The 15,256-nt window shown below is 34.6% G+C and overlaps 1 protein-coding gene across 3 annotated transcripts in view; it reads right to left on the bottom strand.

The window, feature by feature from the left end:
- The window catches only part of LOC127880308 (restin homolog), a 105,150-nt gene that overhangs the window by 13,806 nt on the left and 76,088 nt on the right, over window positions 1–15,256 (bottom strand). For all 3 annotated transcript variants that reach the window (XM_052427670.1, XM_052427671.1, XM_052427672.1), the window contains 3 exons: window positions 13,828–13,962; window positions 12,669–12,832; window positions 9,774–9,867 (listed from right to left, as the gene is read on the bottom strand). In XM_052427670.1, coding sequence (XP_052283630.1) covers window positions 9,774–9,867; window positions 12,669–12,832; window positions 13,828–13,962 — 393 coding nt within the window. The remainder of the gene's footprint in view (window positions 1–9,773; window positions 9,868–12,668; window positions 12,833–13,827; window positions 13,963–15,256) is intronic.

Genomic DNA, 15,256 nt, shown 5'->3' with positions numbered 1-15,256 from the left:
TTTGTCATGATGTTAGAGTACATTTATACTATACAAACGCAGATAAGAAGTAATATCAATTTAAAAAGAAACAGAATTAAAAATATGTTTATGATAACACGCATGGCCCTCGTTGTTGCTAGATAGTCCATTTGACTAAGATGAAATGGGCATTTCCATTAGCAATAACCTCATTAGGATCAAGGTGTAAGACAAGCAGGTCAGGACAGACAGTCTGAAATTTGCAAGACAGGCAGGTCAGGACAGACAGTCTGAAATATGCAAGCAAGGCAGGACAGGACAGAAAGTCTGAAATATGCTAGACGGGTAGGTCAGGACAGAAAGTCTGAAATATGCAAGACAGGCAGGTCAGAACAGTCTGAAATATGCAAGTCAGGCAGGTCAGGACAGACAGTCTGAAATATGCAAGACAGGCAGGTCAGGACAGTCTGAAATATGCAAGTCAGGCAGGTCAGGACAGACAGTTTGAAATATGCAAGACAGGCAGGTCAGGACAGAAAGTCTGAAATATGCAAGACGGGTAGGTAAGGACAGAAAGTCTGAAATATGCAAGACAGGCAGGTCAGGACAGACAGTCTGAAATATGCAAGTCAGGCAGGTCAGGACAGACAGTCTGAAATGCAAGACAGGCAGGTCAAGACAGAAAGTCTGAAATATGCAAGACAGGCAGGTCAGGAACGAAAGTCTGAAATATGGAATACAGGCAGGTCAGGACAGAAAGTCTGAAATATGCAAGTCAGGCAGGTCAGGACAGACAGTCTGAAATATGCAAGTCAGGCAGGTCAGGACTGACAGTCTGAAATATGCAAGACAGGCAGGTCAGGACAGACAGTCTGAAATATGCAAGTCCAAAGTTTGTAAAGGTCAAGGTCAAAGTGAGATAGGCTTATATACGTGCATAAGGATGGTCATGGGCAACAACTGTGTAAGTATCAATCACTTTTATACCAATCTTAGTCAGTGCTGACAATGCAATTATGACATGGTAAAATCTACTTGACCAGCAACTGCAAATTATCGAGTTCTTACATGTTTGATGGAAGAATGCTATTTATTGTATAATAATCTATTCTACAATGCATTCTATATTAAGGTTGTATACTTTAAACTGTATAGCACATGCAACTAAAATCGTTGCAATACAAGTAAGCAAAGCTTAACAAACATAATTATCATATTTTCCCTAAAACAAACAGACAATATTTTCTTAAAAAGCTAATCACTGATAAATGTTATATTTGTACATACCTCATCCTTTCAATCATTTAAGACTTTATCGATTACAATCAGTCACTTAGTACAAATATTTATATATAATGCTAAATATAGCAGTACAATTGGAAAAACCTACACATTTCTTATTATAGATCGTTGGGAAACCTAATAACTTGCTAGATTGTATCAAAGAATGTATGCACATAAAGCATATTTCATGGAGGAAAATATTACAATTTCAAAGAACAATAACAATGCTATAAATAAATATAAAGTTATAAATGTTAGTATATACATGCATTACCCTGAATCAGTAAAAAGGTGCTCAGATTCCCAGATGAACACATAGATAAGTTGATGCAGTACAATTAACAAACGCTCCCAGCACTGATTTTATAGAAGATTACATAACAAAAATGTTGATATAATGCACAAAATGCATTCCTCACTAAAATAAAGAGGTATTGTGTAGCTAAGCTGTCAAATGTGATCCTCAGCCTTCATGATAACAGGTGAGCCTCGCTCAGCGGAGCTAATGGATGGGTGTTAAGTGTTGTCCCAGATAAACCTGGCAGTCCACAGAGGCTAATCAGGGACAATAACCTTTTTGACTAAACTGGATTTTTGCTAATACTTCCTTAAAATGAAAAATACCAAAAAAGCGCAAAGTGTCGACCCTTATTTAAGACTGTGAGGTCTTCGATGACACTTTTCTCACCTGGATTAAGCTCTGTTGAGTGCAGCTCAAATTCAGTCAACACTAAACTAGTATTCCCTATAAAACAGTATATTAAAAAAGAAAATCAATGCACCTGTGACATAAGCTGCCTTCTATCAAGACCAGATTTTTTTTTCATTTGCATGTTTAGTAACTTGATGAATTACTGAAATATATGACCAAGAGAAACTTTATGGGACCAAGACATACTTATAATGGAATTTGTAAGTGCTGATGCAACAACCATTAACTTTGTGTTATGTTCATCATAAAATTGATAACTGCATAAACTTAAAGTCAATGCATCAGAATAGTAAACAGATTTATTTGAATGAGCATGAATTTGTCATATTTTGTTAAAAATCATACCAACAGCAAATTTAATATCAGATTTTAAAGACATGTATCCGAATATATGATCAAGAAACATTTGATTTTTTAACAGAATGTAATGGCAGCTTTCAAAGGTATACATGTACTCACTACTAGTAATAACAAAAAATACCTTTGTTCTAATTATCATTCTGCGACTAATTTTTGTGTTCCTATGTCAGCTTCAAATGCCCATAAATACTCAAAAATTACCATTCTGAAACAAGTTATTTCATTGCATTCTTTTTTTTACCATGAGACATTTTTCACAAAACATACCAGCATTAAATTTGTGTCTTTTTCACTTGTGCCATTCTATATTGTGCAGTGCAATTTGTTTCTGCAATAAGTTAATCTTTATCACGAATTTGTTAGCAAATATATAAGACTGAATGCAAGCATCCACTTAACTATTTAAGTGCTTTGCTAGTGTTAATTACTTGCATTATTGCAATTGTGTGTATTCAAGAGATTACCTGTTCAAATATAGATCCCTAATAAATAATACAAGAAATATCTTTAAAAAAGATATACGGCGTTGATAGTTCAATGAATGAGATCAAGGATAGCGAATGTCTTTTTCTGTGCAGTTCTTAGCTGCATCACACGCAGTACGGGATGTTACGCGGGGTTTTCGCGGCTTATTTTACATTATTACATAATGCTGGTCATAAACCTATAGATACAAAACAGAAAACCAAAAGATGAATTGAAGTGAAACTAAAACATACTAGTCAACCGGCCACACGAGAAGTATGCGTATTTATAGGCGCGTTCTTCGAACAAATCTGTTTCAATGGTTTGTCGGGCATTGCTATTTGATTCGATTATTAACAGTATCGATAATCATCGCGCTCATGCTTAATACATTGGTCAATATGGTGGAATAATTATTGTTAAATTAATCAAAAATAATATTTATCATTGTATTGTTGAAAACACATTAAGAATCTACATATTTCTGGTCTAAGGAAAATTCCAGGTCACCTAGTTCACGGATAGCGTATTTATTATATAACTATTATTTTACTGGCATCGAACTCCGGTGATGACCTGTATATAAACTCTGACATTCATACACTGGCCGCGAATTGATCCGGGTTGAAATGCAGTGTATTAAAGTGAGGCCTCGCTTCCACTGCTCTTTATACTTTTACATTTTAACATGTTGACAAGAATATGGAAGTAAGTACTAAATATGAGAACATAGCCTTTAAATATAAACGCGTTGCGCTGGTAATTCTCTGAAAATAAAAGGTGAACGCACAATCTGTATTGATGTCGAGAATTGAGTGTAAAACTGTTCTATCTATTAAGCCTTTTCCTTAGAAATAAAATTGTTTCATGCAGTAAAACAGTGTTACAAAGACGCGGATATGTTTCCAATGTTCTGGTGGAATACTCAAATCAGCCAATGGAATAAATGAAGTGTATTCATTCGTACCTAGCCGCGGGAAATTTTATTTGAATTTTATTGGACACTTACAAAGGTCAGGAGAGGTGAAAAGCTGGCTTAATACAGCTTACGCCGAAAAAAATCATTATGATATGTTATTTCAAGAATGGCTTCTTTTAAATGGATGGTTAAAGATACATTAAACTTTAGTACTAATTTAAGTAGCCATGTGTAAATATATTGAGACGCGTTGCTTTTTTGGCACAGGGATAATTCACTTGCTGAAGATGTTGAAACAAACAACAAAACAAAGTGAATCAGATATCAAATGCATAGAAGATAAAAAGATCAAATATCATATTATGTTAGCAAACTCAAAATAACAGAGGTATTCATAATCTTAAAATTCAAACATTTGTGCATGTAACTTAAAATAGAAATAAGCTGGTAAAACCCAGGAGTTCACACAAATATAACAATACAGGAACCCAAATAATAATTGAACGCAGATCTTTCTTATAGTCAATACTTTATATTATCAAACAAGCTCCTGCAAAAATTTAATTCGTGCACTTGAGATATATTCGTAAATATATTATGCGTGTAAAAACCAGAGAACTGCTAAAAATGTAACTTATGAGGATCCCAGAGGAATAATTGAACAGTTACGTGTTTATACGAGAATTACTGACATGCATATTGGCAATCACGAGATGAGTGAACATTTGTATCGTAATATAAGATTGTAAAAACAGGCTTGCTTCTGAAAATAGAATTCTAAGGATCCTGTGATATAGGCTTACGTGTTTGCCCCAGAATTTCAAACTTGCAGAGGTGTGTCATTAGCGTTAGTTGCAATTTACATGCTTTACATGCAAAAGAGGATTCCATAATATCACGCTATCACTACCGGGCTATGTATCGTGTCTGCTCTGGAATCGTAAATACTATTTCTGAAATAATGTCACGTTAACATTCATCTGTAATTCCCTGTTGTAAAAAACCAGAATTGAACCAAAAATAGAATTTACAGGATCCCGTATAAACAATGCTTACGTGTCTGCTTTAAAATCGCATACTATCTAATAATTGTGGCATGTCAGCATTCATTTGTAATACAATATTGTTACTAGACATGTTGGTTGAGTATGCTCTCTGGCTTAAAGTGATTATTTATCATAACAAGAGCACCGCATAAAGGGTGCCACACTCACTAAAAGAAAGACTAACGATATGTCCATTTGCAAACTACTGCAGTTTCAGGATGTTGCGCAAAAGTTTCCAAAAACATGTTTACTTCACTCCTGTGATCTCCCAGGGAAACAAAGATTTTGGCTTTATTCTTAACAAAAGCTCTTAAGCTCATTAAGACAGTCTTGAGACTTTTCTTCACGGAAAGAACATTATCCTGGCAACAATATATACAATTATCAGGTAAATTTGTTTCACACACCTTACAATCAAATTATAAATCAGACAGATTGTCAAAGTGGTAACTACTTGATTCCTACAATTCATGCTTTGTTTCTGTAAGAGTAATTTTATGTATATTGAAACACATGCTGTACACATGAGCCATGTTATAGGAAAATAGATCTTAAGCGATATGCTGCTAGAATAGCTCCAGACCAGCTGTCCCCTAGTGAGGCCACAAAACCTTGTGTGACTTTAAACAGGATAACCTAGCGCCTGGCCAGACTACGCAATTGTGCAGGCTGATCTGGAGCAACACTGTCAACATATGTCATAAGACCAAAATGGGCATAACATAGTGGTAATATGATCATACAAGCTAGTATATACCTTCCCCAACTGCAAAACAAGTTCAATAGTAAATAAATAGAGAACAGTACAAATCAATATTAATGAATATATTAACTATTCAGCAACAACCTGTAAGATACATCTTTAAGTATAGAAAGAACAAACATAAGCAATTGATTCCTCATGTGTTGTGTTACTTTGAAAGTAAAAAATATACACGTTTTGAAGAAGCACCACATACATAAAATTATAAGTTAAGGTTAAGAACAAGCAACTACAAAAACATCAACAGTAACTTTAAATTGACATCAAGGACATAGACATAAAGACCATATATTTAACTGACTCTTCGTGCTATGGCCATATATAATGTGAATGTCTTACAAGTAAGTATGGCTTTTGTATGGCAAGCGAAATGCACATTAATTCCTTAAACCACGGTTTAACAGTTAACTATATAGTTAAGAGACTTTGAACCCGGGTTCAAAGCGCCGTTTGCACATTAATTCCTTAAACCCAGGTTCAAGACTTTGAACCACAGTTTAAAGTGTGTCTAAAAATAGATACAAATCTGTTATCTGAGACAACCAATCAGCTGAGCTGAAACCACAATTAGAAGTATATAAATGCCGCGACTTCATTGGTCATCTCTTAACTATAGGGTTAAGAGACTTTGAACTGCGGTTCAAAGTCTTAAACTGCAGTTAAGAGGCGCGGTATGCACATTAATTATTTAACAGTTAATTATATAGTTAAGAAACTTTGAACCTGAGTTCAATGTGCCGTTTGCACATTAATTCCTCTCTTAACTATAGGGTTAAGAGACTTTGAACTGCGGTTCAAAGTCTTAAACTGCAGTTTAAAGTCTTAAACTGCGTTCAAAGTCTTAAACTGGGGTTAAGATGCGCGGAGTGCACATTAATTATTTAACAGTTAACTATAGGGTTAAGAGACTTTGAACCCAAGTTCAAAGTGCCGTTTGCACATTTATTCCTTAAACCCGAGTTCAAGAGTTTGAACCGCAGTTCAAAGTGTGTCTAAAGATAGATACAAATCTCTTATCTACATTAGTCAGAGACAACCAATCAGCGGAGCTTAATCCACAATAAGAAGGCAAATGTTAAGATTTCATTGGTCGTGTCTTAACTATATAGTTAAGGTTCAAAGTCTTGAACCCGAGTTTAAGGAATTAATGTGCAAACGGCACTTTGAACCCAGGTTCAAAGTCTCTTAATTATATAGTTAACTGTTAAACCGTGGTTTAAGGAATTAATGTGCATTTCGCTTGCCATACTTTTGTAATCATAGAATAATAAAAAGGGAGACAATGCATACTGGTAAATTTGTTGAAGGAATATGAGTGCCCACCCCTGTAAGCATTTATGGAACCTACATGCAAGAACCCTTGTCTAAATGGGATGGGCCCCAACTTTCTAAAACTTTCCAGAGAAAAATTTATTTAATAACTTTCACTCACAATATTTCTTAGTTGAGTTTGTTTTCGGAAACATATTTGTAACCAATAAATATTTCTAAAATGATAAATATTCTATCCTATTTTAAAAGAAAAACAAGAGCTGTCTCCATAGGATGACATATGCCCCCGAACAACGCTTTGATATAAGTTATGAGCATTTTTAGAAACCTAAACGCAGATTTGGAAACCTAAACGTGGACCTTAAGTTTAAGGTCAAGGTCACAGGGTTCAAAATGTGTGTACGTATGGAAAGGCCTTGTCCATTTACACATGCATACCAAATATGAAGCGTTATAGAAGTTATGAGCAATTTTCGAAACCTAAATGCAAAGTGTGACGGACAGACAGACGGACCGACTAACAGACGGACAGTGCGATCACTATATGCCCTCCTTCGGGGGCATAAAAATATATTCTTCACAGAAAATATGATCTAAAATTGTCCCTTTAGTCTTACTTAAGATTTGCCTAAGCAGATTTGTGAACGCAGGCCATGAACTCGCCCAAAGTCAGGATCGTTTGGTCATCAAAAGTTCTTTAATTTTGTGTCAATTTTAGGACTACATGTAGAATAAATCCAGTGCTATGTGTAACATAATATATTGGTTAAAATGGGTCAACATCTGTGACGAATTTTTCAAATGCAAAACATTGTTGTATAACATACTCCAAATGTAAAGACAGTTTTGGTCAACGAAATTGAGCCTAAAACATTGTTGAATAACAGATTTCAAATGAAAGAAAGTTTTGCATAATGAATTGAACCCCATTGTCGGAATCTCAAACATCATACATAACAGTGGTCAGAGTACTAGATTTAATATAGAAAATAAAATAACGTCGAAAAACAAAACAAAGTTGACCCATATCATAACAACATATTACAATATTGTAGGCCATTTTTATGATCAACATGTTTGTTGTAGCTACAAGATCCATAGGCAACCATTTAGTATCAAAAGAGAGTAAGATAGCTTTCATAAAAACATTTAGTTTTTTCGCCTAATTCATAATTTATAAACTTTGAAATCGCATAAATTGGAAAACTTTATTTAAAATTCAATAACATCATTATTAATAGTATTATATCAAATACCTGTAGACTGAATTATTTAAATGCGTTAAATAAGACTTGATTGTGAATTGCATCTATTTTGTCAGTGTCTCGAGTAACACTACATATGCACGAGAAAAAAATGCTCTGGGTCAAGAAGGGCAGTCAGTTTGGCTTCAATTTTTAGTCATTTAAATGTATCCAAAATTGGCTGAAAATAATTGTCTTATCATGCATGAAAGGACAGCAGGAAAAGAACAGCTATGACAGATCAACCAGAGGTACATTGAAAATGATGTCAATTTTGGTTCACTTAAAAGTAAAAAGTTATATAACAAGACAAGAAAAGAGAAAACCAACAATTGGATTTAAACACAGCAAGACACAGCATTTATCTGACTTTGATCAACACTCATATCGATATTGAAAGCATAAAGGCCAATTATAGACAAACAAACAGAGGCAGATAATACAATTAGAGGATTTCAAATTCTGCTAAAGTAGACAGGATATAAACCCCTTTTGAACATGTGTAAGCTTCATAACAAAGTATCAAGTTACAGTTTCATCTTATTGACATTAAAAACTAACATACTTTAATGACAATGAGGGTTAAGCACATGTAATTGTCAAATAAACATTCCTTTATTATTCAAAAACAAAAACAACAATCTCAAAACACTCAAACGATAGAATTAGTTAAAGCATTTAAACAAATTTGAACATTCACAGATACATGTCTGCCTTACATCCATTAAATCCATCCAGGATTTACTTTTCTAGAAAAAACAAATTAGGTTTCATTAAGACAAGTATTATTGTTTAATTGGTAATTCATGTATATTAACTTATAAAAGAGATTTTGAAGTACATATTGAAAAGTCTGCTTCACGTTTATTAACACATATGTAGTGTATAAGTTATACATTAATTAACATAATGTTATTGACCATAAATTGTGTAATAATTTGATATTTCAGCTGAAAAAGTACATAATATTTCATAGAAGGTAGATATTTCCCATATATGTCATTAATCAATTGCTATATTTTGCTTCCAGTCTAATACCTTCATTATCAATATTCTTATCTTCAACACGTTTAAGGCAACAATTAAGAAATTCATTGGATACCTTTACAGGCCATTATTTTGAAATTGTCAATGTAAATGATGCAAAGAGATGAAATTATGCAGAGCATAACAACCTAAAAGTTTTAGCATCAGGCTTTAAAAAAATGTTTCCAATGTCAAATGATGTACATGAAAAACAATAAAGTCAATGTAAAGATTTTAGCAACAAGTTTCATTAAGTTAAAGTATTTTTGTCATTGAAAAAAAAAACATGTGATAAAAATAATCTAATACTTTTCATTGCATACCTCATGTAATAAAACTTTTCAAGTCATTCAATAAAATATAGTATGAATGTACATTTTATATCAGATCCTATACATCCAAGGATGACTCCGCTTATCTATTTGTGCCTTGCTCTGGGAAAACAGGACTTAATGCATGTGCACAAAGTGTCATCCCAAATTAGCCTGTCTCATCCACACAGGCTTATCAGAGACAACACTTTCCACCTAAACTGGATTTTCTGAAAGAGGAGACATCCATTAAAAGAAAAATACTACACAATTTACAGAATTTGTTGTCCCTTAATAGCCTGTTGATTGCACAGGCTCATCTATGACGACACATTACCAAATGAATTAAGCCCTGTTTTCCCAGAGCAAAGCTTATTTTAACTTCTTAATCAAGTGTGAAGGTTACTTACATCATCAACAGTGCCAGGTCGGGCAAACAGGTCAATCAGTTTGTCATTGTACAACTCCATCATATACGTCTCAACTCGCATCACAAACTTTGTCCTATAATAACAGTATAATGGAGAAATCATGCTTGGTTTAGAATCATTTAATTAACAATGAATTAGAGTTGATATGCTTTGGACTTAACAACAAGGGTGGTAACTCTACATGACTTATTATTAAGAAGATAAAAAATAATATTGTAGAGAAAAAGACATTTTAACTTTTATCATACGTGTCAAGCGTAGCTGCAGACCAGATTGAGCATTTGCTGTTTTGAAGCTATCATGTCAGTCAACGAGACCACTAAGCCGTGGGTTACATAAGAGCAATTGCTCATGCTGGTCTAGAGCATGACTCAATATAATTATCAAAGTAACATCCAGAACAGTCATTCATGTCCACTTCCTTTCATTATGTTTGCTTTTGGAAACCATTTAGTTAGAAGCTGAACAATTTCATACTTATCAGCTCATACCTAATGTTTAGAGTAGGTGATATGAAATCAAATAATTCCTTTACAAAAGACCCCAATTGGTCTCTTCCCTTCCAATCCAAAACACATAGGTAGAGCGGCGTCGGGCTTCTCCAAATAGGGTCTAAGTCCGGATACTTTTAGACAATCAGAAAAAAGTTCACATTTAACCTCTCGAAAGTCATTATCTTTGCATGAGAAGAAAGCGTGATTTTTCTTCTACGGTTTTGCAAAGTTTCAAGGCGCGGATATTTTCAAAAACTAGAAAAACAATCACTTGTTCTGAAGGTAAGAATGTTCTTTCATTTTCTTACTGGGTATGCTAAGCAACCTTGATGACATTATTTTCGAATAATTTTGTTTAGATTAAAGCTTGACAGCGTACACGTGAATTATGTTATGTAGAGAGGCTAAAGTCATAAGTGACAAGTATAAATGTGACGTCAAGCAATTAATATGGGTATTACGGAGGTATCCGAAAGAGCCGATATAAAATTCAATAGTCGGCTCTTGTGGATACCTGTTTTTTTTAAGAAACTTGATACAAATGTATGGAAAAACTTGTACTCACATTAGCAATTAATATTCTGTTGACCATGTGTCAATATAAATGGTTTTGAAATAAGGAAATATTGTCAATGTATACCTTTCTAAGAAAAAAACAACAACACAAAAGTCAAATATTTAGATAATTCTATCAGCCTGGTGTGTTTCCTGACCCTGTTGCTATGTATTTGGTAAGTTATTAAGACTGTATTTTACTTCTATGATTAGTCGTCCACTAAAGTATGCCAATACTGCCCTGGAAAACGCAGTAAGAGCAGTGAAAAGTAATTCTAATAGCTACTTAAAGGCATCCAGGCTCTACAAAGTACCAAGGTCAACGGTATTTGACAAGGTTAAGGGTCATTCCAGCATCGAATGGACTATGGGGCCACATACAGTTCTCACAGCTGCTTATGAGAAGAGGATAGTCAAGTGGCTGACACAAATGTCACGTATTGGTTATGGACGGACTAAATATGAACTGATAAGGACTGTTGGCAAAATTGAGATGTGCCCTGTATGTACATGTAACCGGGGTTGCTCAACACCCGTCTTGATGGGTTAAGTGTGAAAATTGTCAAACACGTTGGCATTATATGTGTGCCAACAGGCCGGAATATAGGGTGTTGGACGAGAAAGAAAAAGCAAAGATGGAGTTTGTTTGTCCGATGTGTGATTGACAACATGTTTGAAGCATCAGACACAATTTTAAAAAATAGTCATGCTTTTTAAGTATTATCACATGATTTACTGATTACTAGTATTTGAATGATGTACTGCTGTTGAGTTCGTGTTCCTGTTGATTGCAATAATGTTCACATAACAATGGTGTAAAAAGCGCAGGTTATTTGACATAATTTAAGTGTTACGTGACTGAAATGAATTTTTTTTATCATGAAATAATTTTATAAAAGATTAAGCTAGTTTACAATATTTTCATATGAGTTAATATTGTCAGTAAAACTATTTGTATTTTTGTATAATGGACAGTCTCAAGAAAGAAGTGAATACAATTTGATAAAGCAATGTTTAACTAAAGATTTGTCTGTGTTTTGTATCATTTCTTTTTAAACCTTATAGGTATTCGAAAGACCCGATGGAATCCGAACTTACCCGACAATAGTAACTTGATGGTTCCTAGCATACATGACATTTTAATACGAGTAACGCTAAGCAATATAGACGAAATGGATGATAAACGGCTGCTTTAGGTAACCAGCTCAAAATCGTTCGGCACTTTCGGATATTAAGAAAACAATCGAAAATAATCTTTAAAGCATCCGGGGACTGCCGACATCGCTCTACCATAATTTGAAAATCTCAGCAGTTACCAAATGTTGGTAATATTTCGAGGAACACAATTATGGTAATGTATGTGAGATGAATAAAATATGACCTTCAATAAAGCTCCAATCAGGTCTGTAACTGTGTCTTTAACCCAATCCACAAGCAGTAGGTACCATTATTTAACAAGAGCAACGCCTAGTGGGTGCCAACGCTCGGCTGCGGGTGCAGTTTTGAATAAATGAAATCTTGTCAGAAGATTTGTTTTTTATATTAGAGGTCACAGTGACCTTGACCTTTGACCTAGTGACCCAAAAATGGGTGTGGCATGTAGAACTCATCAAGTGCAGCTACATATGAAGTTTCAATGTTTTAGGTGGAAGCACTTTGACTTTAGAGCCAATGTTAAGGTTTTAGCACGACGCGGACAGCGGAGGAGCTGGCTTTGACATTACCTCGGGGTTTCTTCGAAAACAGCCGAGCTAAAAAACACAGCACTTATGTTGCAAAACATTTAACATGTAAAAAATTAATTTAAATAAAGAAACTTGCTTACTTCTGTTCCTCTGCCAATTCAAATATCCTGTTGAATGCCCGAGGTGCTATGCCAGGATACTTCTGATCCCGGTCACCAATCATTGTGAATGTCTTCCCTGAACCAGTCTGTCCGTAGGCAAAGATACACACATTGTAGCCGTCCACAGCAGACTGGATCAAGTTCTGTAACCAAGAAAATAAGCAATTGAATATAATTGTTGGATTTACAAATTTACAAATTAAAAAGCTTTCATGAGTGGCACAGTAATAAGCGATACTACATTTTTTATGATCAAGGGTAAATCCAAATTGGATATTTTTCAAAAATCGAAACATTTCCTTTTCATTTCACACATTTTTTTTTAGTATTTGTTATATTTTAAGTGTTATCTTTATGTGTTTAATTAGAACATAATTGATGACAAGACATGCATAAAAAGCTTTAATTTCACAATTGAGAGTATTTCATTGTTGGCAGTTTATAGTTATGTTAAAAAAAACTTAAAACCAGTAGCAACTGGCTTTATAACATCCATTTCATGAAAATGATCAGTATTGCAATTGTAAATATTATTAAACAGGGAATTACCAATTTTGAGCCACCTACATTACTGAATGAACAAGTAAAAACCAATCGCCCATGGATGTCAAAAACGTATTCTAAACACATGTAGATACATAAGTGCCATGCTAAATGCTTGTTATGTACATAAATTTATGGCATGCTAAAATTAATGCTTGTTCTTACATCTACATTGGTGTCATTCTAAATAAATGTATTAATATTGGTGTCATGCTAAATCAGTGTACATATATAAGTGTAACAATAAATGGATGTACAAAAAAAACTGTGTTAAGCTAAATGCGTGAATGTAGACATGTGTTATGCTTAATATGTGTATATAACATAGGCGTCTTGCTGCATGTGTGTTTGTACGTAGGTCTCATGCTAAATGCATGTTCATCAATAGATGTATTGCAAAATGATTGCATATACACAGGTGTAATGCTTATGGCATGTATGTACATAGGTGTTATACTAAATGATTGCACATACATAGGTGTCATGCTACTTGCATGTACATACTGAGGTGTCATGCTAAATTCATATAAATAACCTCGGTGTCATGATTAATGTGTTAATGTAAATAGTTATCAAGCTAAATGCATGCACTCACATTAGTGTCCTCAAAGATCTTCTCCTGTGTGGAGTCTTCCATGAAGACCGAGTCAAACTGGAAGTCCTTGACCCCACGGAGAGCTTGCACAGCGAGACTGTACTCGTCAGAGGAGTTGAGCACGCTCTTGTTACCCTGTAGTATACAGTAGATATATATGAGCACGCTCTTGTTACCCTGTAGTATACATTAGATGTATATGAGCACGCTCTTGTTACCCTGTACTATACATTAGATGTATATGAGCACCCTCTTGTTACCCTGTAGTATACATTAGATATATATGAGCACACTCTTGTTACCCTGCAGTATACAGTAGAAGTATATGAGCACGCTCTTGTTACCCTGTAGTATACATTAGATGTATATGAGCACGCTCTTGTTACCCTGCAGTATACAGTAGATATATATGAGCACACTCTTGTTACCCTGTAGTATACATTAGATATATATGAGCATGCTCTTGTTACCCTGTAGTATACATTAGATATATATGAGCACGCTCTTGTTATCCTTACCCTGTAGTATACAGTAGATATATATGAGCACGCTCTTGTTACCCTGCAGTATACATTAGATGTATATGAGCACGTTCTTGTTACCCTGTAGTATACATTAGATGTATATGAGCACGCTCTTGTTACCCTGTAGTATACATTAGATGTATATGAACACGCTCTTGTTACCCTGTAGTATACATTAGATGTATAAGAGCACGCTCTTGTTACCCTGTAGTATACATTAGATGTATATGAGCACGCTCTTGTTACCCTGCAGTATACATTAGATGTATATGAGCACGCTCTTGTTACCCTGCAGTATACATTAGATGTATATGAGCACGCTCTTGTTACCCTGTAGAATACGTTAGATGTATATGAGCATGCTCTTGTTACCCTGTAGTATACATTAGATATATATGAGCACGCTCTTGTTACCCTGCAGTATACATAAGATGTATATGAGCACGCTCTTGTTACCCTGCAGTATACATTAGATATATATGAGCACGCTCTTGTTACCCTGTAGTATACATTAGATGTATATGAGCATGCTCTTGTTACCCTGTAGTATACATTAGATATATATGAGCACGCTCTTGTAACCATGCAGTATACAGTAGATATATATGAGCACGCTCTTGTTACCCTGCAGTATACATTAGATGTATATGAGCACGCTCTTGTTACCATGCAGTATACAGTAGATATATATGACAACGCTCTTGTTACCCTGCAGTATACATTAGATGTATATGAGCACGCTCTTGTTACCCTGCAGTATACATTAGATGTATATGAGCACGCTCTTGTTACCATGCAGTATACAGTAGATATATATGAGCACGCTCTTGTTACCCTGCAGTAAACATTAGATGTATATGAGCACGCTCTTGTTACCCTGCAGTATATATTAGATGTATATGAGC

Source organism: Dreissena polymorpha, chromosome 4 (genome assembly GCF_020536995.1).
Source record: "Dreissena polymorpha isolate Duluth1 chromosome 4, UMN_Dpol_1.0, whole genome shotgun sequence".
Lineage (NCBI taxonomy): Eukaryota > Metazoa > Mollusca > Bivalvia > Myida > Dreissenidae > Dreissena > Dreissena polymorpha.
Note: the sequence above shows the minus strand (reverse complement) of the source record. Positions and strands in the feature narration are given on the sequence as shown.